This window comes from Pelobates fuscus, chromosome 4 (assembly GCF_036172605.1).
Source record: "Pelobates fuscus isolate aPelFus1 chromosome 4, aPelFus1.pri, whole genome shotgun sequence".
Classification (NCBI taxonomy): domain Eukaryota; kingdom Metazoa; phylum Chordata; class Amphibia; order Anura; family Pelobatidae; genus Pelobates; species Pelobates fuscus.
In genome coordinates, this window is record NC_086320.1 from 140,829,508 (window position 1) to 140,853,640 (window position 24,133).

Below are 24,133 nucleotides of genomic sequence, written 5' to 3' on the forward strand. Positions count from 1 at the left end.
TTTCACTGCCAATCATATCTTCAGCATCTGCATCGTCTCAATGCCTTATTCATGGACAAAAACTGTTGAGTCAGCAAGCAGCCACTGCATTATTAACAATATATTAATTGTTTAGTACACCATGTTTTAATGTGTATTTTTAAGTTGAATTGAATAATGTAATCTTTTCTCCTCTTTATTTAAAATGCACCTTGTGCTCCCTCATTAAAAGTACCCACCATACCAGGTAACAATGGAATCCTCTGGCACAGATATGTTCCTTTTCCTGTGGGTACAGTCCTTAGGAAAAGGGTCTGTTCTGTATATCAAGGTGAACATGGCTACAAGTATGAATCAGTTCAAAAGAGGTAGGACTGTCCATGAACTAAGTTGTATTTGATAGGTCTGTAAGTGAGGTGTGCCATAAATGTGAAGAATTAAACCCTACTTTCCTGAGACGACACATGACTATTGTCCATTGGATTTTGGTTCGGTAAGTACTTCACTCTGTACACATTTTCTGCCTGAAATAAACATCTCCCTTTGTCGACATAGAATTCTCGTTTTAAAGGATTAGCTCGTCGCTGTGTTTGCTGCCCCCCACTCATTTTAATATGGATTTTTATTTATTCTCAAACACATTGATCGGAGACCATGCAATTAAAAGTAAGATTCTCACAGTGGTACATACAGAAATCAAAGTAATCAATTTAATTATAATATTATTTTATTTCAATACATTTAATAACACCATAAAATAAATAGTGTTTGCTATTTCTGTTGGGTAAACTTAGGTATAGAAAATCTCTGGGTCACGCTCATGATGATGTCAATGTTGATCCTAACATGTACCTTTTAATAAGCTGTATGCAGAAATTAGTGTGTCTTCAAGCTCATATGATTTCTTGCAGAATATATAAGTAGCCATTTATTTTAATCTAAAGATAAATGTTATATATCAGATCTAGCAAGAGCAAAGGTATTTATTAACAGCGTATTCTTTAATTGGCAACATGGGTAAACACCACAGCCCTACAAAATGTGTTTAAATTCACTGTAAAAATAAAAGAAAAATCATATTCATTAAATAACGATCATTATAATGTACATTTTTACTTAATTAAAAGAAAAATAATAAAACCAGTGCAATTCAGAAGAGCCACTTGGTGCACCTGATTTTTCAGTGCCTTTGATGTTAATAGAATGTAAGTAAAGATGATAAAGTTAATTATCTAACTCTTAATAAGTACATCTTAGTATATTACTATGCGGCAACAATACTACAACAATTTAATATTCTTCAGAACACTATGGATCACCTGCTCATTTTGAGTGTGCATGTTCCGTTTATGTGAATAAAGCGTGGATAATGAGTTGTGACATGATTACTATATCTTCCATGTAAAAGTATGCAGTTAGATATATCTCTGTGCAGAGTACCCGGGTATGCCCCTGTGGATATGTGCAGGCTGCAGACCTCTTCAATAGTCATCTCTCTCACCATTTCTCTCCTCCCATAATCTGGTTAGAACAGTGCTCTGAACCTAGATATTTTCCTTCTCGCTCTCTTTTTTCGTGGTTCTGCACCAGACCTTTTAACCGCACCGCACACTATTCACATACCTAAGAACCTGTTTACCTTAACACTCTTTTCAGCTGCTGTCTCTAACTAATATGAAAGAAAAACATGCATGTGAGAGAGAATGGATGTTATCAAAACCAAAATGAAAAAAGCAGTCTGGAAAACTCAAACCTCAAGGAAAAAAAAAAATCCAAATTGTAAATGTTTTTGTTTTTTTATGTGACCTTCTACCATTTTTAGATTACAACAACAAAATCAGAGGCTTCCAAAATGTTTTAATGAGCTTATTATCTCGTCTTCCCAGACGAGCTGTTGTGTTTGCCATCTGACTGTTGTAATCCATATCAAAGCCATGTAGGTCACAGTGGTTTAATTTGTATAAACAGGTAATTAGCTACTCATACCAGTAAATTATTTTTGCTAATAATATAGACAGCAGGCTTGCCAACCATGCTTCCCTTCACCATTGTCAAACTTATAAATGGTACTGCCAACAGGACGTTGTAGACCCTAACTGCGCGCACAACTCACACACATTAAATGACAGATTGTGTCTCTATCTAGGTGATTATTATGTATAAACTAGTATTATTATTTTTAATGGCACTTCAGGTTATCGAGACGGTTACATCAAATCTGGAGGACATCTTGATAACTTCAGCGTCTAGCCATGGGTGAAGAAGATCTGCTGTCCCTTCCTCCCTATAAGAAAACAATGAAGAACATTATAGATCGCAGACACTAAATCCTGAGCAATAATACAAGACAAGTTAAATTATTTTCCTGGTTAATGTTACAATTCTAACAACCATAGAGACAGTGTTTTCAAATAGCATCAGTAAACATATTTCTAGATACTTATAATTCATGAAAGGAATAATAAACAATATAGGTAAATCAGTTGTGGAGCACACACAGCATTTAATTACCTAATCTTACTTGCTAATTTTATATTGTGAATCTAGTTCCTTTGAAGCAGATTAAAATGAGTTGGGATAGTTCATAAATGTTAATCTTGTATAGGGGTAGCCATCAAGATGGTATTAAAGGAACACTCCACACACTTAAAGCACTTCAGCTCGCTAAAATGATTTATGTGTCTGTAGTCTCTCACATTTGTGACAGTTTATGAAAGTGCCGATTTCAATACAAATTGACAGTCGGGAAGAGGTTCCTGCCTCCCAAATATAAGAGTGCATATCAGACAGCCAGGGAGCTTTTATTTTACATCCACCGAGCTAAAAGACATGGCACGCGCTCAGTGTTAGCTCACAACTGCCTTTCTCTTTCTCAATGAGCTCATTAAGAAGGGTGGAAGGCAAGCGTGCATTAGCGCAGGATTGGGTTGGGACTCGAAACCACAACCATATTTTATTTTCAGTACAGTTTGGAACAGACAAATCATATTAAGTAAGCCCTGGGCTAACACAAAGTTTGTTATGAGACAACGTTTTAAAAGCATTCCAGCAACGCGAACGTAATGCAAATAAAATACAAATTGTCTATAAAACCTTTTCATGGAGTCAGGTTTTTTTTAATAAATAAACTATCTCACTACATCATCAGAATAAAAACATGTTTTTACAATGCCACCCTTTCTGTATTGCTATGCCATTCTCCAGACCTGCAAAAGAGCAGCGCCCTGTGATAATATAAATATTCATATTTATCACTGATTTATCCGTTCTTCTGCTGGTTTTCTATGAATAAAATTATCCAATATAGTCATGGTTTCCCACTAAAGGAAAATAAGCTAAGGAAATACTATTGGAATATTTTTAATTGATGACATTGAAAAACATTATAATTCACTCTATGACTAAGGTTTATTGGTAATAAAATTACTAGTCTCCAACAAACTCACAAGATTGTATGTTAATGTTATTCTCTTCGCCTTGCACTCACTGGCTTTCAATATTCTGTATGGGTGGCCAAGTTCTGAATTATTTGCACCTAAAATGTGGTGTTCTTAACACCTGTATTCAGTTACATCCATTTCTAGAATTAATTGCTCTCTGGAAATGTTGAAGGTGTCAGGGTGAACAACATAGTGGGAATTACAAAATATAGTTCAGCCACTCTCAGAATGCCAAAAAAGAAATTTGCCCTCTATTAAATCACATATTAAAAAAAGTAATTTTCCCAAAAGATCTGCTGGCAGTTATCAGTTGTGCAACATTTCTGGCTGGTATTCAAGTACTGGCCAGTAAATGTATTTTCTGTTTTGAATTGCGGTTTCTTAGGCTTTTAAGGGAGGACAAAATAACTTCTGAAACACAGATCAAATGGAAAATGACACATTTTAGTTTAAGGAAATTCCAGTGAAAAGGTCTGTCCCTGTGAAGATATTAATGTCTTCATTTTTTTAAGGACCAGAGCAGAGAGGCTGGTTATATTACATTGCCATACCAGCTACAGAAGTAACAATACATCGGTAGAACATCTGCAGATCCAGGCGATGTTTAACATGCTCCTGCAGCCTTTACTAATGTTGCTGCTTATTAATTATACAGCGTTATGACCTACTTTGATAGTAATATTCCATGGATTTATGCAAATATATTTTCCACTGCAACTGCATTACTGCCGTATACAAAACTTAAATTGATACACAGCATAGCACACAGTAATTACAGTGAGTCTTGTAGCTATTTCAACTTCCTCCTTATCTACAATTAGAAATGTTCAATTCATCTCAAGGTGGAAATATATGACGAGAATATCTCCAGTCCCATATGATGGAGCAAATACAAGAAAATATCCAATCATATGGAATATGAATTATTTATTGCTAGACTATTTATTGCAAAAGTTTCAGGACCAGTATAATATCTATAACATGCACTTTTGAATGAACCACTTCACAAGCAGAGGCATTCCAGATTTTCAGGGCAATATTATTATTATTATTATTGCCATTTATATTGCGCCAACAGATTATGTAGCGCTTTACCATATTATAAGAGGGGGAATTTAACTAGAAATAGGACAATTGCAAGAAAACTTCAGCAAGAAGAGGACCCTGCTCAATTGAGCTTACAGTCTGTAGGAGGCGGGGTGTTAAACACAATAGGACAGGATACATACATTGACAGGGTAACGAAACACTATAGTCACCAAAACATGTTTAGCTCAATAAAGCAGTTTGTGTGTATAGGTCACTTTTGTTTATGCAGCTCTAGCCAGCTCTAGTGTCTGTGACTGACACTGCCTGCATGAAAACAAAATAGTGTCAATTTCAATTAGATGTGACTTACTTTAAAAGTTTGTATCTCCTGCTCTGTAAATTGAACGTTAAATACATACAGGAGGCTTTTGCAGGGACTAGCAAGCTATTAACAGAGCAGAAAATAAGCAATTTTAAATTAAACTGTATTTGCAATAAAGGAAGTGTAAACATTAGATGACTCTTTACAGGAAGTGTTTAGGAAGGCTGTGTAAGTCACATTCAGGAAGGTGTGCCTAAGGATGCATAAACAAAGTGATTTAACTTCTAAATGGCAGAGTGCGCCACTGCAGTGAAACTGCAGTACTATGATCTACACACCAAAACTGCTTCATTAAGCTAATGTTGTTTTGTTGACAATAGTGACTGTAAACTGACAGTCCTAAAATTAACTAATGGCATGATTAGCTTACTTTAGGACTATCAGTTTACAGACGTCATACATAATTACATTATGGTGGAGGCATTTTTTTTTTCAAAACCTAAAAGCTTTATTTGCCTGGAGTGCAATAAATGTTACTGTGTGCATCAATACCATTTACTGGACATATACAATTGTATTTATATTTAAAGTGTTATGGTGACAATGGGTCATATTTCTACTAACAGGGTTATTCACTAAAGTGATGATTGCCAGGAATCAAAGTAAATTCAAAGTGAATTTCACAATTTAGGTCAAAATAGCCAACTTGGAAAAAGTTAATCTGTGTTCAGTTCTGCTATTTTGACTTTAAATTTGAAATTCACTGAATGTCCAGCTATTCCCATTTTAGTTTGAAGACCCTGTAAGACAAAAAAAATATGAACATTCTAATAGAGAAAATGTGTAATTTTATGTTCTGATGAGTCTGTCTCATATATACATTTATTTATATTTTTTAAAATAGTTTCACATTCAAATTTTGATAAATGGATCAGCTTAGCAGATTTTGCTGCAATCACTCACTCTGCATTTAATAGACATGATTATATTCTGATGCAGAAGAAATTCAGTTATGGCTAGAAAAGTATAATTATCATAATAGCAGACAGTACTCTCTTCTACATTCTTCAATACTTTGTCATATTTTCCATTCAGAGCCTGTGCTGTGACAGGGACATATAGAACAAGATGTTGCTAGGATAAGAAAAGATGCAGGATGCTGTCTACAGATCATCTTTTATATTGATGTCAATGGCCTGTTTTGACTGAAATGTATAACCTCCCACATGAAATGAAAGGCTTTTCTATATATTATAAATACATTGCATGATTTACCTATTTTAGACGGCAGACCGTGTTCCCAATTCCCCTAATGCTGTGTATCATCACACAGAGCAATATTGGGTAAAAATAATTTACAATGTAAAATCTCAATCTCCCCAGGAAAGAGGGACAGAATGATTGATGGCAACAGAGCCAGACAGCCTGCAAGGTAGCCCCAACAAGTGCGTATCTGTATGAACGCCTTTGTGTGCTCCATTTAAAAAAAATAAAATAAACAAAAACATAATATAAAAGATACACAAGATAATGCATGTTTTAGGGAAATTGTTTCTGCAGACATCCACAAACCACTCAGAGTAATAGTTTATTATTATGTCTCCAGGACCCAGTGGAAGTGTTATTATTTCAGAATAGACTTATGGTTATGTCACTCTCTCTCCATTTTTAATACACTTTTCCAAATGCATTAAAAGAAGACAGACACCCCTGAACTGCTGTATATGTGCAAACAAAATATTATGTAGAGCAGGGGTGCACAAAAGGTAGATCCCCAGGTGCTTTGCATGCCTTTAGAATGACAAAGCATCATGGAACTTGCCTCTAACCTTACTTATTGACACAGCGTCAATTTTATATCTGGAAAATCCCTTTGCTTTTATATGGTTTTCCAGTTACATTTTGAAGGCCAGGTATTCTGCAGATGACATCTTTGTACTCTCACTAATTTAATTATACCATTGCCTTTTTCCAATTAGTGTAATATAGCATTACCTTAAGGTGGGAGTTTCCATAAAGAGCAGATTGAAAACCTCTCAGTGCATATCTAAATTGTTACAAAGTTACAAAGCCTATTTAGAAGTTCCCCAAATACCATAGGAAATGTCTAACATTTAAGATACACACACACACTTGAAAGTCCTTCTTGAGAAAAGAAACTCGAGAAATAATGTTTCTACAACTATCCCTGAGTTCCCAGCTTGAGATGCAAATGAGCACAGACAGGCATTGTGTTTCACACTCCATCCTGCATTTCTCAACAATGGACAAAAGCATGGGCTATGACCCCAAAGTATCAGTGACCAGAAAAAAAAAAGAAGAAAATTGAATAATAATAATAATAATAATAATAATAATAAAAAAAATAAAATAAACATATAAATAATATATATATATAGCATATACAAGGATAATTAAAAAAAAATAAACACATTAAAGGACCACTCTAGTGCCAGGAAAACATGCTCTGGAAAGGGGAAAGTGTTTAAAACTTACCTTTTTTCCAGCGGTGGGCGGAGAGCTCTCCTCCTCCGATCCTCCTCTTCTCCTCCCCGTCGGCTGAATGCGCACGCGCGGCAAGAGCTGCGCGCGCATTCAGCCGGTCACATAGGAAAGCATTCATAATGCTTTCCTATGGACGCTTGCGTGCTCTCACTGTGATTTTCACAGTGAGAATAACGCAAGCGCCTCTAGCGGCTGTCAATGAGACAGCCACTAGAGGAAATAGGGGAAGGCTTAACCCATTCACAAACATAGCAGTTTCTCTGAAACTGCTATGTTTATGAAAAAATGGGTTAACCCTAGAAGGACCTGGCACCCAGACCACTTCATTAAGCTGAAGTGGTCTGGGTGCCTAGAGTGGTCCTTTAAAACCTGGTGAAGTTGCATATTGCTTTGTAACAGAATTCAGTTTGCTATTGCATATTTAATTCCGTTTAGTTCTTTCATTTCACATTAAGCAATGGATTCTTGTGAACTGTCAAAGCATTTTTTAAAATCTGCTTTCAAAATGTCCCTTTTCTGATTTACAATGCCTAAAAGCTGGTTTGCCTGGGAGTTACTTCCAAACTTAACAAATGGGATTTAAGCCCACCAGATTCCATTGAACAAGCTGACTTTACAATGCCAAGTACAGAACTTGGCACAGGTGCACTACAGAACTATAGACCCTCTGCAATGATTAGATTTTCAAAGCAAACCCCAGTGTATAGCTAAAACATTTCACATACACACAGCATTTAGATAACTAGCAATAATTTTCTCTGTCAATAAATGACGTCCAGTTACTACATTCAAATTAATGAAAAATCAAAGGCAAACTGCATTGTGTGTTTAAGCCTCTATAGGTCACTGTTATTGGCTCAGTGTGATCTGTTTTGACAGGGCAAGGTGTTTGCAAACTCATTACTGCAGCTCTGCTCACACTCCATAAATTACATAAGCAGCAGTTTAGTACATATTTGTGTAATTAATTTTGCATGTGAGGTATATGAAAATATAGTATTTGCAACTACTGCAAGCCCTCGTCTCTCCTCTTCTTCCCTGGCACAAATATGTTTTACACAAATATGAACCATTACATATTTTATTTGTAGAGTGTACCTTTAAATACTCTCCCCTATGTGGTTTTGCCTTAATGTGGCAGGTGAGCTTACACTTTAATGGCCATTTACTGATATTAAATAAAAACCTCAAAATATGTAAATTTGCATAGGGAATTTGAATAGTGCACAGGTAATTTTTGGGGGGGCTTTATTTTATGTATTTAGGGTGATGAGCACTATGGTCATTATGGCTGCCCAGGAGTAGTAGGCGTTTCAGTGCATTGATTCATTTTGGAAGTTCCAATACATGTCCTGGGCAAGACTACCACGAACAAACAACTCCTGGTTGTCTGTTTCTCTCCCTCTTTCAAATACTGGTGTTTTTTGTTTTTTTTTGTTCTTTTTCTTACAAAAAAAAGTCATGGAGCCAAGATGGAGCCACTCAATTTCAAGAAAGAACTAAATAACCGGTGTGTGTATTTCCACATTTAATAAAAAAATAAATTCAGTTCTTAAAACATATACTCGTTAAATATAGAAGATAAAAAAATATATTGTTAAAAATACTGGAAATTGATTGTTCCCCTTTAATTGAACAATCACAAATGATTAGGCATTAGCCTATTGAAAGCTTTCACCCAGGAACAGATGATGATGCATGCAGCGGATAACTAGAACAATGTATTGATCAGCAACTTGTAATCTACTTAGTTCAATCAATAGACACAACAGAACAGCCACAACAACCTTAGGGACATTACGTTCTAATGCTGATGTTAAAGAAAATCTGAACACAACTGTAATTTAACAATGATATTCAGCATGTCCCCATCATCAATTACTCTGCTGTAATCTAAAATGTAAACTTAACAAATAATCAATAACTCCTCTAAAGCAGCGGTTCCCAATGTTTTTACACCAGAGGACCACATTCCCAAATACACCACTACACATTTAACAGCTTATTGACTAAATTTTAATTTTTAAATGTTGACTAATGAAGTAATAGGCCTATATTCAATATTATGAGTTATTATTCACTGCAATATAATAAGGACAATATATTAATATAGAAATAAGAACTACCAGCTCTTAAAGGAATTACACAGTGCTCCAATCATTGGGAAAACCATTTCAAAATAATTTATAGATGGTATTTTCCCCCCCTATAGGTTGAATAAAATGAACTCCAGATATTCAGATAAATGTTGGAGAAACTGTGGAATGATTAGCCCGCTTTCACATGTTTTTTGGTATTGTCCTAAACTCACACAATTTTGGCAGAAAATACATAAATTAATCCAAAAATAAAATTCTAATATTCCTGTACTCACTTCAGAATTGTCTTTATTCAAATTCTTCCCTGATACTATTGAAAAAAATTGATAAAATTATAATTGGACATATCCTTTTAGCTGCTACTATGGTCATCCCCATATACTGGAGATAACCAACAATCCCTACTATAAAAAAGAAGTTAATTATATACTAAAAAATAAGGGTTACGAACTGGCTCTCAGACAACCTTCTTTTGCAGTTAGATAACCTTAGACACTACTGGGATGAATGGGAAACAAATTAAAAGAGAATATAGGTTTTGATTGCTTGCATAAAGAAATGTATTTGGAAAATAGTTTGACAACAAAATTTTTTTATTCTATTACGCAATTATCTGAACTAAATATTGTTGTGTCATGTTATGTACACTACGTTATCAAATGGACTGATTCATTGATATCTACTCTTTTTATGTATAACATTTATGGTATTTTCTTTTTTTTTATTGTAAAAGTTATTGTAAACATATATTTTTAATAAAATATATTTGAAAAGATATAAGACAAAGAACTACATTATTTTTCATACAGTTTATTGTGTATTGTCAAAATGATCATTATGGATTTGTAGTGCAGCTGCTGCGAAATGCACATCTCATGATTCTTAGTCATCCCTTTGATTGGCTGAACATCATGAGAAATGTAATAACAGCATCTGGATTGGCAAATGCTAGCCATTTTGGATCCAAGCCTCTGTGTCCATTTTTACTAACTCCTAATTGCCCTCTTTTTTGTAATACCTTCAAATGTTTGCTGAGCATCACATACTTGGACTGTAATACACAACATTAATTTATTGAGTTAATCCCAAATCACATGATGTTGAGCAAGCAACATTGATAGTTGATCATTAGAAGAATAGTAGGGCACTACCCTAAGTCTACAGTAAAAATATGGAAAGTGTATATTGGCATAGTTGTGGCTAATTTTGACCACCCTCCCTTCCAGCCCCCCATCCCATGTTGCTAAAGGGGTTAAAACCCCTTCAGTGACTTAACTGAATCCAGCGCCGATGTCCCACGGCGGTCAGCCGGCGGGGGAGACCTAATGCGCATGCGCGGCAATGGCCATGCGCGCAGATTAGACCTCCCCATTGGAAAGCATTGTTCAATGCTTTCCAATGGGGATTTCGGCGACGCTGGAGATCCTCATTCATAGCACGAGGATGTCCAGCGTTGTTTAAAATTAAAACACTTATAAAAACTGCAATAATTACACTTGCAGGATTAAGGGTGATGTGAGTTGGCACCCAGACCACTCCAATGGGCAGAAGTGCTCTGGGTGCCTGGAGTGTCCCTTTACGTTCTTATGTTGCGCAGATATATACCTGTCTTTTAGCTACTGCTACCATGGACACATCATTTTTCCTATTAATGGGTAACTAAAATGTACCTCCCACCAGGAGGTATGGGGCTCTCTTGAGCCAACAAAGGTAGACAATAGGGAAGAGGAATTGGGATAGGAGAGGGGAAAAGGAGGGAGAATCTTTTACCTTCACTTGGAAAAAATCCTGTGGACATCCATGTGCTCAAACATAAACAAAGTCATGTGACTGAGTAGCACAGTATCAATGCTTTGCATGAGGACATCTAGCATCTTAAAAATCCCCACAAGAAAGCATTGATTCAAAGCCTAATTCATTGTCTAGCTGCACATGCGCATTATGTACCCCCTTGGCTATGACGTCGCAGAAGGAGGAGCCTTATCCAACGCCGAGCGATCTTGGTGCTGGAATCAGGTCAGAGACTTACACGTTACTGGGCGACAGAACAGAGGCACAGAGGCAGAAGGACACTATATTGTTTGGAATACAGTTGTGTATTCCTAATACTATAGTGCACCTTTAATGAGAATTTGCATGTGACATAATGATCTATTTATAATATTTTATTTAAATAGAACATGCAGTGCAGTATTTAAACACACAGACACATAGAAGAGTTGTAAACTTTCTTCTTCACCCTACCTCTGCCAGCACTAAGGGGAGAAGAGGAGGCTGAAGCCAAGCACTCTTTGGTGTTTAACCCCTTAACCCCTTAAGGACACATGACATGTGTGATATGTCATGATTCCCTTTTATTCCAGAAGTTTGGTCCTTAAGGGGTTAAGCTGAAAAGAAGCAGGGAGCTGTTTGCCAGATCGTAAATCTACTTCTAGTAACTCCTCTGTAGCATTTAAACCAGGTTCAAGTGAGTTAGTGGCGCAGGACAGCAGCAATAATTTAATGCAACTCTAAAATAAATGTACATTATTTTATAATTTAAAATGCTGCCACCCTTCCATTGTGTAAACCAAAGCTTAGTGATGTCCCTGGTCATATTACATAAAATAAACACATGTAAATTATTTGACTGGAGAGCTCTGCAGCACACACAGCAGATGTACTGAGCTTCTCGAACGATGGACATTGGACAGTAGAGTTTCATTGGCAAAGAAATGTGGCTCCTAAAGGGTAACCGTTCCATTGAAATAGTGAACTTCTATTTTAGGAACTAAAATTACTATTTCTTTACATTTTTATCCAACTGGATATAATGATATTAATAATATACAGGTAATGCAGTCCCCACAAGGCTTGCATTTTTTTCATACAGCTAAATTATATATGTTTAAGGCATTTGAGTCAGTTGCATTACAATACTTGCATTTCTAATCCCACACAAACTCCATACAAAGTATTTTCTGATGAAATATGACCCCCCCCCCCCCCCCCCCCAGTTAATTAGCCATATTTTCCCCCCAGTCATATAGGCAGGTAACAACGGATTTGCTAAGATTTATTTTTTATATTTTGTAATTTCTATCCTAACTTATAAACCAGTTACATCAGTATTATTCATCAGGATTTTTATGTAGGATGGAGTAACACACAATTCTAGATAATAACAGCAGGTATAAATACTAACTTGTAGTAATGTGACATTACAATGTAAAAGGAATAAAAGCCATCATCGTCACTGCATGTCTTCAACAAAAACCACAAATAGATTAAAAATTGCTAAATTTGGAAGACAGGCCGGCTAGATTCATGGCGCAAATGAAAGAAAAAAGAAAACAAACATGTGCTTCAGTTATGCTATTTAAATATTGGAGATTACTTAAAGGACATTGCACAAAATTAATCTTAAAAAAAGATTAACTTTGAGGTGGAAACATTTTCTTGATTTCTAGCTCGGCAGGTGAATTATCCACAAAGCTGACTAGTTTTAGGGCGACTGTAACGGACTACCCTGCTGACTTTTTTTCCACTTAATCCTAATCACGTCAACTCAGAAAACTCATTTCTGGTTGCCAGCTCTCTAGAGAACAGAAGACAGAAAGATTGTAGAGGCTTCCCGCAGAGATTTTATGCAATAACTCGAGTTCTGATTTTTGTTGTAAATAAATAATTGGCATAGAAACACAGAAAGTGTTTTGCTTTAATCCACATTATAAAGGTTTCATCTCTCGATTTCTCCTGTTGATTTGAAGTGTGCAGTTCATTAGCTAATATTGCATTCTGGGTGTTTTTATTACTTATTTGCATTTTATTTAAACATAATAATATATTGTGTAAACTGAACTGCTTTTTCATTTAAACATTCTACCCTCTGCTTAGTTCTTCTAAAAATGTCCTCCTCCTGCGGCTCCTGTATTTAGTAATTTTGTTCTGGGATTCGAAGGGAATTATTTGAAAGAATAGATGTTGGATTTTTTGTTGTTGTTTACTTTTTTCTTTATGGACTAGGGAAAGAAGAACACATTTTGTGCCAATATAACCAAGCATTGTACATAATGACTAGGTGCTGGGCTAAATACATTTAGACGTAAAACAGTATCAGGGTTAATTACTAAAGTGAGAATTCAAGATGAATTTAAAGTCAAATTCAAATTTAAAGTAACACTATAGGGTCAGAAACACAAACATGTATTCGTGACCCGACAGTGTTAAAACCACCATTTAGATGGCTTGTCCCCTGTTAATACCCTTAAAAGGTAAGAAAACTTGCTTTATTTCCAGCTGTGCTGGTCCCACCCCTGATCTGCCTCCTTGCTGATATCATCAGATCTTATGATTTTTAGCCAATCCAATGTTTTCTCATAGGGAAAGCATTAGATTGGCTGATATCGACCAGAATAGGGGCAGGGGGTAGGGCCAAACGGCGACTTGGCCAATCAGCACCTCCTCATAGAGATGCATATAATCATTGCATCTCTATGAGGAAAGTTCAGTATCTCCATTCAGAGCATAGAGACGGTGAACGGCAGTGCTGCACACTGTGCAGCAGTGCCCCAGGGAGCACCTATAGTGGTCATCTAAGAAGTGGCCACTAGAGATGTCCCTAGAGGTATTGTAAACACTGCATTTTCTCTGAAAAGACAGTGTTTACATGAAAATGCCTGCATGGAATGATTACACTCACCAGAACAACTACATTAAGCTGTAGTTGTTCTGGTGACTATAGTGTCCTTTTAAGGCTAGAGTAGCAGAATGTAAAACATTGCTGACAAAGGATTTTTCCAATTTGGCTATTTTGACTTTAAATTTGAAATTCACTCTGAATTCACACTGCATTCTTATTTTAGTGAATAAACCAACACATATAAAACCATTTCTGACCAGAAGTTTGAAAAAAAAACAAAAAAACGACTAAATATTTATTCACTAATCAGTGACTTATAGTGAATTAACACTGCAAAATGTAGGCTAAAAAAGCCAAGCTGTAACTCTAGCTAGGTTTGCCTAAACTTTTCAATTCACTACAACTTTATGTTTAGTAAATAAAGTCTTATGGACAACTTGCTTAGGGAAAATTAGCTGGGCAAACTTTCTCTTGTATCTTGGTGTAGTAGCTATGGCAATTAATTGAAAAACGCACCTTTATGCAGGTTTGCAAAATAGTAGATTCTAAATGGTGGTTGGTATCCTTTGAAGGTGAGTAGAGCGCAGTCAATAATGACAGTAGGGTGGCTACAAGAAACATATCTATATTTTGTAGCCAAAGGCATATGCTGGCCTCTTGGTATTAACCACTGCTCTTTTACAGACAATCATGGAAATGAGACTTCCATTTTGGAATCTCAGTGCTAGATTCCTCGTGTGGTTATCAGTCTCAATGGCAGCCTAGACATGATTTAAATCAGCATTTTCACTTCTACCCAGGAGTGCTGCTGGGTGGAAAATAACCAGGGGCTTCAACCAAAGATTAAATTATATGACCACTCCCACAGGTATTGACTTAAGCCCCTCATAAAACCATCCCAACACTGTGTCCCAAGTCAAACCCTAAGCTCTGATGTTCTATAAATCACATTGTGACAGCATCACCTCCACACTGTGGTGTATAATTAACACCAAATATGTTGTCACTTGGGGCTCATGCCCTTGTCAGGTCCTCCAGCTTCTCACTTTTTGAAAATTTGTATTTATGCAGTGTCCCATTCCCTCAGTGTCCTAGTGCTTAAATTGAAATTATGTTCTCTTGTTCTAGTAATGTCTACATTGGGAAAGCCTGAAAGCCACCAAGTATGGAAGTTGCAGTCCAGCAAAAAGGCCACCAGTGGGCAGAACTGTAATATAAAGCATGGCACCTTGAAGTATTTGCTAAATGTCTATTAATCAGTACAATATTCCATTATCTTTGTTTACTAGTATATATGTCATTTCTTTACCAGTTTAAAGATCCTGGACAGGGTTCCTTGGCCATCCCGATGCGCATCCTTGTATCCCTTGTGGGATGATTTGTGGTGCTCGAAATACCTGGTGCCAGAGGCATAACATGGTCTCTGACCTTCACCTCCCTATATAGAGTTAAGCAGACAGTTTAGGGTGGTCATAAGCAATTGTGTTATTTACTGGAATCAAAGCACTTACTGAAACTGACAAACATGACAAACCAAAATGACACACATATCAAATAAATAAAATCACTAATAATACCACCTTGCCCTGCAAACAGTAAATATAACAGAGTTAAATGCAGCAACCTATGAAAATAAACATAGAAATCATTAGTGAAACAGACGAATTATCTGATATAAATGTTGAGTAAATCTTTGCATTTTTGAGTTTTCTCAGTGCTCTAAATCTGGAAAGTATAACATTTTAATACATGTGAGAACAGGAGTGCTGTAAATCTGATAGAAATCTGATAGAAATCGGCAGAAATACCTATGTTCTCCTTGTAGAAATTTGCATGATTACTATGCATGTATGTTTTCTTTTTTTTTAAATGTCAGCCTAACCGAGCAAAATTTCTTCCGACAGGCATGGACAAATTAAAATAAAATACCCAATACAAAATACATGTTTTTTTTTATGAATAGCAATCAAAAAGGTAGATATTGCGTACAAAGCAATCTCCTCCCCAGTTTTTTCATACTTCTTCTTTTGGGTAAATGCAGATTCCCAAAATGCCAGCAGTGTGACTTTAAAATAACATTATTTTCACGGAAAACAAATATAGGTGCCTAGCTAAAACTTTGCATATACCAGGCTGCTATTTCGATCTGCACATACACTATAATAACGACATAGTGAAAAACTTTTTTTTGCCACTAATAACAGACATCAGTTAAAGTCTATGTTTGTTTGTTTTTTGTTGTTTATGCTAAAATTATTTCAGAATGTTTATTGCCATATGGACATCTAATGTATGATAAATGTCTTTTCTCTCTCTGCGATTAATAATCTCCAGCACTGAAGGAAGCGCTCGTATCTAGAGCCTAACATATTGCCGATGATTTGGTGTATCATATATATTCAACATAACTTTATTAGCCTGAAGATATTTTTCATCAGCATCTCTTTAAAATTATCTGTCAGTCAAAATTAATATATAAAAGCAGCAAGACCCAGAATCTTGCCATATTGTGAATCAATGATTTATTTTGATGGAACAGCTGGGACCAAGTTCATTGCTAATTGTATTAATTGTCTATACAGATGAATTTGTAGTTTGTTCTATTGTAATCATGTTTAACGCATGTTGTGCTATGTGATATTATGTAATACAAGTTAATGTATATCATTAACTAACCTATCTGGAGCAGATTGTTAATATCTTCATGGGGGTCATTTACTATGTGATTCGTACATGTATCCAATTTAACGTAAACACAACTTTATATTATATCAGGCAATCAATGTAAAATTAGGTTTGTTGTATTTTACATATTTCTAGCCACATAAATAAACATATAATTGAGCTCAGATAAATTATTCTGCATTTAGTTGTTAGAATTTAGTTGTCGTTCGCCATATTTGCAACCTAATGCTAAACAAATTGAATCATGGGAATCCCTGATATTTTCAAATGGATCTTATTGCTTCAGTGAGGTTTATTTCAAAATAGCTCAACCAAACTGCAACTGAATTCTACCTGAATTTTTCTTTTAGGAAAAAAAAAAAATACTGCTAAAGTAAGAAGAGTTTCATTGTTGTTGTTTTGTGTGTGTGTGTTTCAGGGATTTAGGGTTGGTGTATTCTCATATAGTTAAGGAAGATTTGGAGTAGCATTAGGGTGATTAAAGATTATGAAGACTTTTATGTACAATTCCTGTGGTATGTATCAGGGTAACTGGGACAATCAAATGAAGTCAATTTGTTAAAGGTAGGCTGTTTGTGAATAGCCATGTCTCCCATGTTATTCGGAGATATGGTTGATTTCAACATACAACAGAACTGCAGCTGAATGGAAGTGTAAATTCTGTTAAAATAAACAAATTTGCCTTTTCGTGAATAGCCATAAAAAAATAGAGAATAAAAAAAACAACAAAAAAAAAACAGCTGTATTTTAAGAACTGAACCACATTCGTACGCTATTCAGTATTTTATAAACACACCACACAGTGTTTTAGCACGTCTTACTGAGCCTTTTTTTTTTTTGTAGCAGGTCATCCAGTTCATTTTCTGGATTGTTATAATTTTTATATAAATTATTTTCTTGGAAATGGAACATTTTGATAATGAACATATGGCTTTTATAAATCTGTAACATGATAAACATATAATACAATATGACTGTAATGCACTGTGCCCTCTGGCAACTAGATTGTTAAAGCTGTGTAGTACTGCTCAAACCTTTTACAGATTCCTTTTAAATAACATTGTGAGCATATGATGACATACAATGTAATCGTTGTTGGCACTGTGCACAACAGATGTTTACATGATCTTCTACAAATGTACTAAATCTACTAAAATTAAACCATGCATGATTGATTTTCTTGTAAAAGAAACATAGAAGGTAAAAGAACGTAAACAACAAACAGTAGAAAAGGAGGCCAGTGTCTGTGAAATGAACCCTCCCCTTTTATTACACACAGAGGGGAAAAAAATATGAGCAATTTTAGCAATATGAATTTTTTTTTAGAGTAAATAATTCAAGCTTAAGAAAAATAAGAGAAAAACATTTGAGTCTTCTGGGAGCTTCACAGAAACAAGAATAGGTTTTAGTCATGCAAACTGCATCTGCTTAGTTGCGTAAGAGCCATGCAGAAACAAAGTGTCATAGTGGAGTCATAAAGAAATGTGTTTCACAAGCTACCATCACAGTTGTCACACTAAGCAAGGAAACATTGTCACCATGTCACTGTTCTATGGATTGTGGCTTGGGAGGCCTGCATTTCTTAGTTTTACTGATAAAAATCATAGGATTAGCAATAAATTACTCTTTCAGCGACAGAAAGGTGATCAGATTTCTTTCCACTGAAATAGATGTTTTGCCTGAATAGCCGAATTGGAAAAATGATGGTATGTTTTTAGTTTGACTATCTCAAAAATCACTTTAGTGAATAATCCTGCATAAGTCTGGACAAAAGAGGATATACCTCCTCCCCAATATTCCTTCTATGAAAGTCTAAGCCAGGGGTAGGCAACCTTTTAGCAGCACTGTGCCAAAATAAGATTGTGACGGCCCGTAGTGTGCCAGTCGTAGTTTTTTTTAAATTGAGGTGTGTATGTTGCCATATTCTGCTTGTATAATTTATACTGCAGTTGCTTTGTATCATTGTATTTGTGCGTATATGAGCTATTATATTGTATATGTTCATGAGTAGTTTGTGGTATCGTGTCCCTATGAATGTGGGCTGCTTGTGAATAGATATATCACATTGTGTATTTGGTAGTGTGTGTATGTGTGGGGCTGTTTAGGGTATTGTATGTAAGAGTGGGTTGTGTGCATGTAGTGGAATGTCAATGGTGTTAAATTTGTGCGGATTGTGTGTTGGGTGTTCGTATTATTTGTATGAAGGGAGGGTTATTCTGCATTTCTGTGTATATCTAGCAGTGTGGGTGGCTTCCCTGGAGTGCAGTGGGGACCAGGCTGGCCAGGTACAGGTCAAAGACCGGAGCTGCAACAGCAGCTGCAGGCTGCTCTACTACAGTGTGGATTCCCATTCACAAGTGCTGGGAGGAAGTGATACCTTTTCGTATTAGCAGATATCTGACGTTTCACTGGGACTCCTGATAGGCCAGAGCCGTCCAAAGGCACCCCAAGTGCACTTGCCATAGGTTGCCTACCCCTGGTCTAAGCTTTATGCCTCTTTGTTCTCAGTTCCCTTTTTTTCTAAGAGCTTGGACTATGTAGTGTCTATCAGAATATCATAGCTCTACAACAATAAAAGTTACAATAGAGTACTTTAAAATTTAAGCACATTTTAAAATCACTGGAGCATGCATATTACACTCTATTGTTAATGCACTATGTAAACGATGCTTTAATAATTGTGCGATGTAATTTAGTTCAGCTTCTGTACTTACATAGAAAAGAACTGCTGAAGTCAGTAGAAATTGTAACTGATTTAGCGTGTGTGACATCAATTGTGTGTATGCTGACTTCCCAACTGTGCCAGTTTCGATGAGCCAGCCCTTATTTTGGGGTCCTGACTCACTGCCCCAATTTAGTTGCCTGCTGTCCCATATTTAGAGACACAAGGAAACCATTCCTGGGCTTTACACCACAACTGCATCTTTAGAGGAACTCGCACTGTGTGGCAAGCACAGAGGATCATGCAGAAAGTGCTTTCTGCATTGTTCTGTATTTAGGGGGTCAGCACAGGAGGCTGATGTCTGACTACTATAGGGTAGATCCCTTATTGTGGGTCACATCAGTAATGCAACTTGCATGATTGGTGATACCCCCTGAAGACCTGCCAAACTGTCCCAATTCCATACCTCTTTGGGGCATGACTTGTGTGAATGCTCAGGGCTACTCCCTTATTGAGAGCAAAGACAAACTGGCTGACAATCTGACTACTGACTACTGACTACTTAGTTGCCATTGCATAGGAAGCAGCTCGAAGGCAGAGAGCAAAGTACAAACTGCAGGTTCATATTACTTTTATATTACTAATTTTTGTTAATTCTTTTCGCACAATTTTGGATGCATGATCAACATTAATTCTCAACTATAGGGTCATCATTTTTAAAGGCTACAGGATCCTTTTAAAATGATGTTAATCAAATTATTTGGTATTGTTGTAAACCACAATGGTTTATGTAGAAACATAAGTAGTTATCAATGGGCCATAAATAATAAAGTCATTGTTAATGCCACATTCCCAATAAAACGAAATCCTCTCATGGTTATTTGAAATGTTGTGGACGCAAAGATCAGAGAGCATTCAAAGCAATAAAATGGCATGTGCAAGCAAAATTAATTACTGTGTGGGTATAAAAGGAAACAGAAAAAAAGGTGAAATATAAGTGAAAATAATAATACCGGATAATAAAAAAGATTAAAAAGGAAATGCTATTTAGACAACAGCATCAGCAGCTTGGTAGAAGAAAAAGGATGAACTGAAAATGAAAAAAGCACTCATCACCTACCCAGCTAAATCTGGTGAGGGATAATCCTCTCTGCACATGGAAAAGACAAAAACAATAACACAATGATCACCGTGACTAGTAAGTGCAAGCAGAATACAGCATTAATGTGATATACATTGAGCCAACATATACAACATTACAAACCCATCTTCTCATCTTGATTCTGCTTAAAGGGATTAGCAGAATATGTAATATTATCTAAAACAACCTTAAAACAAACAATGGAGGGTTCAAAGTACGATACCATATTAGTTAAAGATCTGGTGAGTTTCATGAAGTTTCCCACTTAATCTACGCAGTTTACTAGATGTCAAACCAGAGCTTACGGTTATGTTTATATTAATCAAATGCATGATAGTATATGTGATGCCTTCACCTCTTCTTCTACAGCTAAGTACAGACAGTTGTATTTATCCCTGTTTACTACTTTTTAAATACACTTAGTACTCCCTCTACCTACCCTAGGATGTCTGACATTTCATTACTGCTTCTATGACCATGTGCATAAACCACTAGGTGCTGCTTTGTGGTGCTCACACAGCCTTGACAGCCATATAATTTAAAGGAACACTGTAGGGTCAGGAACACAAATGTGTATTCTTGTTCCTATAGTGTTAAAACCACCATTTAGGCGGCTTGCCCCCCTTAGTCCTCATAAAAGGAATTAAAACATACCTGTTGTGAAGAGCCGTGCAGGTCTGCAGGTGCTGGCCACACCCCCGATCCGCTTCCTTGCTGAAATCATCGACATTTAAGATTTTTGGCTAATCAAATGCTTTCCCATAAAGAAAGCATTGGATTAGCCGAAATTGGAAGGAGGTGGGATGGGTGCGGGGCCAAACACCGCTTGGCCAATCAGCACCTCCTCTTAGAGATGCATTGAATCAATGCATCTCCAAGAGTAGAATTCAGCATCTCCATGCAGAGCACTGCCCCGGGAAGTACCTTCAGAGGCCATCTGAGGAGTGGCTATAGGAGGTATCCTTAGGGGGCAATGTAAACAAGTGTTTACATGAATATGCCTGCACAAAATGATTATACTCACCAGAACAACTAGAATTACAACTACAATTAAGCTGCAGTTTTTCTGGTGACTATATTGTCCCTTTAACCAAATCTTCTCTAGAGGCAGTCAAGTCTGCTTTGTTGCATGTACTGGCTCTTTCAGAAAGTTCCATTTTGCTTGGGGCAGTATCAGTAATACCTCAAGGGCAGTGGACGTGGAAGTTCTTTGAGCTATTACAGTGCCATTCGTTCTATTTATGCCCATTCCTGTAAAATCTGGTTTTAAACTACCTGGGGTGAGTCTTGGCCTCTCAGACTAAGTTTCCATGGGATTATTTAACATTTTCCCTAAATGTGTCCCTTCTCTCCTGTTTACAAATCACTGTCTGTCGCTTTCTCAATGATGCCCAACATAAGACAAACAATCAGTAACCTGGAAATATTCTTAATATAAATTATTACTTATTATAAGACTTGGAGACTCTCTAATCACAAACTAGCCGAAAGGCACAATGGCCAAGCATGTTCATTGGTTTGTGGCTTGTGATTCTGGATTCCTCCTCTGGCAACAAAAAAAAAAAGAGATGATTGATGGCAAGTCTTTACAGTCACTAAATGTTGATTTTATTCACAGATCGAGTGAGAAGTACGCAATAGAGGGGAAAAAGGAGGAGCAGTGAATAATAAATAAATCTATATTTAATAAATGTATAACTATGTACCAACTTGAGATATGCAGCTGATGCATGACAGTAATTTGTTTATATATATATTTTATACAAATATAGATTTTTCCTTTTTTTTACTGCTCCTCCTGTTTTTTCCTCTTCTGCTTACTTTTTCAGACTTGATATGTGAACACAATGGCAGCAAAATACTCCTATCAGTGTACTAAAAAAATATATACGTAATAGTTTGTATTATGTATATATTTTGCAACACAATGATTGACCTACTTTGGTTCATCTGATTTTGCTCCCAAATCAGATTTTCAATAACGAAATTCTGCTAAGCAAAATCAACATATGGCTGAAATTTAAGCATCCCAAAAAATGTAAGCTTAAAGGTACTAGGGTAACATTATTTGACCTCATCCTAATCAGATGACCATACTTCAAAGAGGCTTCTTGTTAAAGGGGCCTTTTTCTGCTAAGCATATTACAGGTTATAAAATAATGCGACTTTGATGGATCCAAAGTTTACTTTATAAATATCACTTCCACAGTGAAATAAAGATTCAATTTGTTCTTTTCGTTAACCAATTAGTAATAAATATAATTATTAGGTTTTAGAAACAATATTTTTTTAGCAAACGATTTACCTTTGGTTGAGCTGGAGGTGGTGTCCTTGGTGACACCTGTAAGAAAGTGGAGAGGTTTAATTAGTATAACTACTAAGGAAGTTACCCTTTTCTGCTAACTAATTCTATGATTTTTCAAATAATTAAATTGTAAAATTGATCTTTTTTAGAAAAAAAATTAAATCCTCTCTGATTGAAGCATCTCGTTCAAGGGCCAGGTTCTACTTGCTGAAAAGTAGTACAGTGTTATTCACTAAAGTTAGTATTCCGAGTGAATTTAAAGGGATATTCCAGGCCAAAGTAGCATGCTGGAAGCATAGTTGACTAAGAGAATTTTTCCAATTCAGCTATTTTAAATTTTAAATGAACTTGGAATTCACTTCACTGAAAAACCCTGTTACCATTTCTTGTTGTATAAATAGTTAATTGCCATATGCAAACTTACGATATTCCTGAAGAAGTGGACAACCGGGTTTTCATCAGTGTATCTACCATGGGCATGGTGAGCAGATCTGGACCTCTGGGGGGAGGATGTTAGATATCCTGCTCTGGAAACATGATGCACATCCTATAAGAAAAGATACAGTAAGCTGTTAATCAAGGAGGGAAGTAAAAATAGTGAAAATGAGAAAAATGTTGTCAATTTATGAAGAAAGTATGTAATGGAATAACCGTAGAAGCACAAAATGTCTTCTGTAAAGACGGAAGAATTATCAGATGAGCCAACATATTTCCATTAAGACATAATGAATTGATGAATTGCTGACAGGAGGAGGGGCATATAGGTGTGTGAATGATTAGGGATAATGCAAATAGGGCAATAGGAGTTCATTTAACTATTTACTAGTACAAATTAGTTTTGAAGGTCATGACTCCATTTGCACCACCAAACCACAACATTCCTGTTACAACTGTCAGACTTAATAGAGAATATTTACAATATTTATACCAATCCAAAGCATTGGAAGTTGTCTAAAATAAATAAAAACATAAAAAGAAAGCAATACAAATGGTGCAATGACAAGGGAAGGGAAGTTTTCCAAACATATTCATTGATATATTTTGCTGTTTAAGCCCCAGAGTGAAATTGTCTGAGGATCTTCCTGTATTAGCAAAGTAACAATAACTGGACACAATCAAAAATTTAGCAAAAATGAAACTTCATTTAAGAGCAATTGTGAATGCTGTTTTTTATTTTTTAAATGCTAAAAAAACAAAAATTGAATTATCATATTTATTTATTCATTTTATATTTATATAAATATTTTTGGGGATGAGGGGGGCTTTATGACTGTGTGTACCTACATAAAAGGGGGTACTAGAATAGTTGCATTAAGAAAAAGCAGATTTTGTATCATATAGTTCC

The 24,133-nt window shown here is 36.0% G+C and overlaps 1 protein-coding gene across 3 annotated transcripts in view; it reads right to left on the reverse strand.

Moving 5' to 3' along the window:
• Positions 1-688: 688 nt before the first annotated feature.
• The window catches only part of MBP (myelin basic protein), a 205,911-nt gene continuing 182,466 nt past the window's right edge, over positions 689-24,133 (reverse strand). For 2 of the 3 annotated variants that reach the window (XM_063451638.1, XM_063451636.1), the window contains exons 5-9: positions 23,213-23,335; positions 22,789-22,824; positions 20,463-20,492; positions 15,305-15,433; positions 689-2,263 (exon numbers count right to left, since the gene is read on the reverse strand). In XM_063451638.1, coding sequence (XP_063307708.1) covers positions 2,219-2,263; positions 15,305-15,433; positions 20,463-20,492; positions 22,789-22,824; positions 23,213-23,335 — 363 coding nt within the window. In that variant the 3' untranslated portion in view covers positions 689-2,218. The remainder of the gene's footprint in view (positions 2,264-15,304; positions 15,434-20,462; positions 20,493-22,788; positions 22,825-23,212; positions 23,336-24,133) is intronic. The other variant, XM_063451637.1, reaches the window with a different exon arrangement.